General features: G+C 47.8%; 1 protein-coding gene across 1 annotated transcript in view; it reads left to right on the top strand.

Annotated features, from left to right (window-relative positions):
- The window catches only part of syne1a (spectrin repeat containing, nuclear envelope 1a), a 188,354-nt gene that overhangs the window by 95,356 nt on the left and 90,498 nt on the right, over positions 1 to 2,500 (top strand). The window contains exons 47-49 of the mRNA XM_062550345.1: positions 1 to 97; positions 441 to 599; positions 2,300 to 2,500. The exon at positions 1 to 97 is cut by the window's left edge and continues 8 nt beyond it; the exon at positions 2,300 to 2,500 is cut by the window's right edge and continues 30 nt beyond it. Coding sequence (XP_062406329.1) covers positions 1 to 97; positions 441 to 599; positions 2,300 to 2,500 — 457 coding nt within the window. The remainder of the gene's footprint in view (positions 98 to 440; positions 600 to 2,299) is intronic.

Here is a 2,500-nt window from a genome sequence, read left to right as displayed (position 1 = left end):
GCGCTCCAGAGTGATCAGTCCAGGAGGCGTGTTTAGGGCGGAGCTTCCGCCCCACGACTGCCCCTCCCCCAGGACGCTGTTCGAGACCTTCAACCAGGTACACACACACACACACACACACACACACACACACTCAGGCTCAGTCACTCACACACACATAGGGATCTGGAAGAGATGGTAATAAAGCAACTGCTTTTGTCACTAACTCCTGCAGTAAAGGATTTACGTGGAACTGACTGAAATTGATGATTGATAGATGCTTACCGAGCTAATTATTATTCATAATATTAATTATGAATTATTATTGTGTTCATTATTATGAATTATTATTGTGTTCATTATTATGAATTATTATTGTGTTCATTATAATGAAGTACTATTGTGTTTATTATAATGAATCATTACTTGTGTTAATGTGTTGTGGTTTGTCCTCCTCACAGGCAGGGGGCGGTGGAGTGCAGCAGGCAAGGCAGCAGGAGCAGGAGCTGTGTGCTGCAGTGGCGGTAGCCTCCAGGTGGCTAGATGGCGCTGAAGCGCAGCTGCTCAGTGGCCCCATGCTGCTGTCAGACCACAGCGAGGCTCAACTCTGCCACCTTGAGGTCAGGAGTCGCATTGCACTGCACTCTCACAATGCTTTATTTGTTATTTATTCACTAACTCATTCATGAAGGCCACCGGGTCTAGTTCTCACTGAAGCTCACTGATTGGACTGCTGTCAGGAAATGATGTCGTAGTGATGAGATTAGGCTTGTTCATGGAGGTATTATATATAACTGGAGAGCGTGACTAAGTCCCGCCCTCCATACAAATGAATGGCCGATGCTAGGCTAGTAAATCCGGCCAATTTTCGCCAACGCCATATTGAACACTGGAGCTCCGATCCAGCGCCAGTCGGCTCTGACCATGCGCAAAGTTCCAAAGCTGGAAATGACGCATGGACCTACATTGACTTTTATTGGACATTCTGTAAAAAGAGAGTCATCCTCCAGTTCAGAGGGTGGCGATAATGCAAATACCTTGCTTGCCGCATAACAACAAGCAGAACAAGTTGCTCGGGAACGCACACCTGAGTGTCGCACGGAGTAATGATTGGCTGTAGGTACCCGTCCACCAACATGTACGCGCATGAGTGCTCGTGCCCAACACGGATTTTCGTGCACGGAGCTGGTTCTAAATGCTCCATGAGGCGCCATAATTGAAAATGGCGCTTGCTAACTTGCCGAAGCTAATCAACACGGCCTTGACCCCCTGGGCTTGTTCGACTTCTGGAATCTCTGTGCAGATCTGACTTGATGTGATGCATGCTGGGTTGAACACAATGCACACTGGGACAGACGAAATGCAAACTGATTAGAAGTCATGTCCAACATCTTGCAGTCGCAGTGGGAGTTACCACGGTGATATCATGTCACATGTCCTTAAAATATCGCGAAGGTCTACGTCTCCTTTCCGTTAGCGCAGTTGATTTTTTAGCGACTGCACAGGCTGAAACCCGCCCCAATGACGTCAGTTCAAAGTCGTGATAGGGCAGTTTGGAAGGAATCTCCCCATGACGAGTATGACAGGTGTCTCGTTCTGCCTCCTTACCAAAGACTGTAGAGCGGACCAAGATGGATCAGTCCATATATTAGGAACAGCACTGTAGCCAGCGTCTGGGACGACACCGGAGCTTATCCCTGTGATCCATCGTGCTCTGTTCTAGAATCTTTGCTCCTTACGTTAGAATCTGCTAAAATGAACAGAAATCGAAGGGATACCTTCTTATTTGTGATTTCTAGAACAGCGGTAGGCTAGCCTACTGAAAACGTGAGGATACTCTGCTATTTTATGCTGTTGGTTAAATAGATACAGACGGAAAACACTTGATATTTAATTAATGTGCTACAATGCAGGCCTGTTAACTGTATGACAACAGCGGTTTATTTAAACACATCATATCAATTTATTTCGTTAGTCATCATGCTCATTTTAAATGAGTAAGAATGAAAGTTATACTGTATTTAATACACACAAAATTCCGCGATATCTCCCGCGAGGTCTCCAGCGAGTGAATTCAGGCTCTCAAGCTCATGTTGACGTATGAAGCCAGCCTAAGTCAGCCGCAGCTCATCGTGAACGAGCCTATTGTGTGTGTGTGTGTGTGTGTGTGTGTGTGTGTGTGTTTGTGTGTGTGTGTGTGTGTGTGTGTGTGTGTGTGTGTGTGTGTGTGTGTGTGTGTGTGTGTGTGTGTGTGTGTGTGTGTGTGTGTGTCCCACAGGCGCTGACACAGGAAGTGTGTGTGTGTGTGTGTGTCCCACAGGCGCTGACACAGGAAGTGTGTGAGGTGGAGGAGGAGCTGAAGCGCTGCAGGGAGGTTCTGAGTGAAGGGGCGGAGCCAACATGTGGTGGGGGTGTGGCTATGAGTGAGTGGGCGTGTCCAGCTGGTGAGGCACTGGAGATGCTGGAGAATAGGCTCCGCCTCCTCAGCAGCATGCTGGGACCACGCTGCCAAGACATGACG

This window comes from Sardina pilchardus, chromosome 12 (genome assembly GCF_963854185.1).
Source record: "Sardina pilchardus chromosome 12, fSarPil1.1, whole genome shotgun sequence".
Classification (NCBI taxonomy): domain Eukaryota; kingdom Metazoa; phylum Chordata; class Actinopteri; order Clupeiformes; family Clupeidae; genus Sardina; species Sardina pilchardus.
Note: the sequence above shows the minus strand (reverse complement) of the source record. Positions and strands in the feature narration are given on the sequence as shown.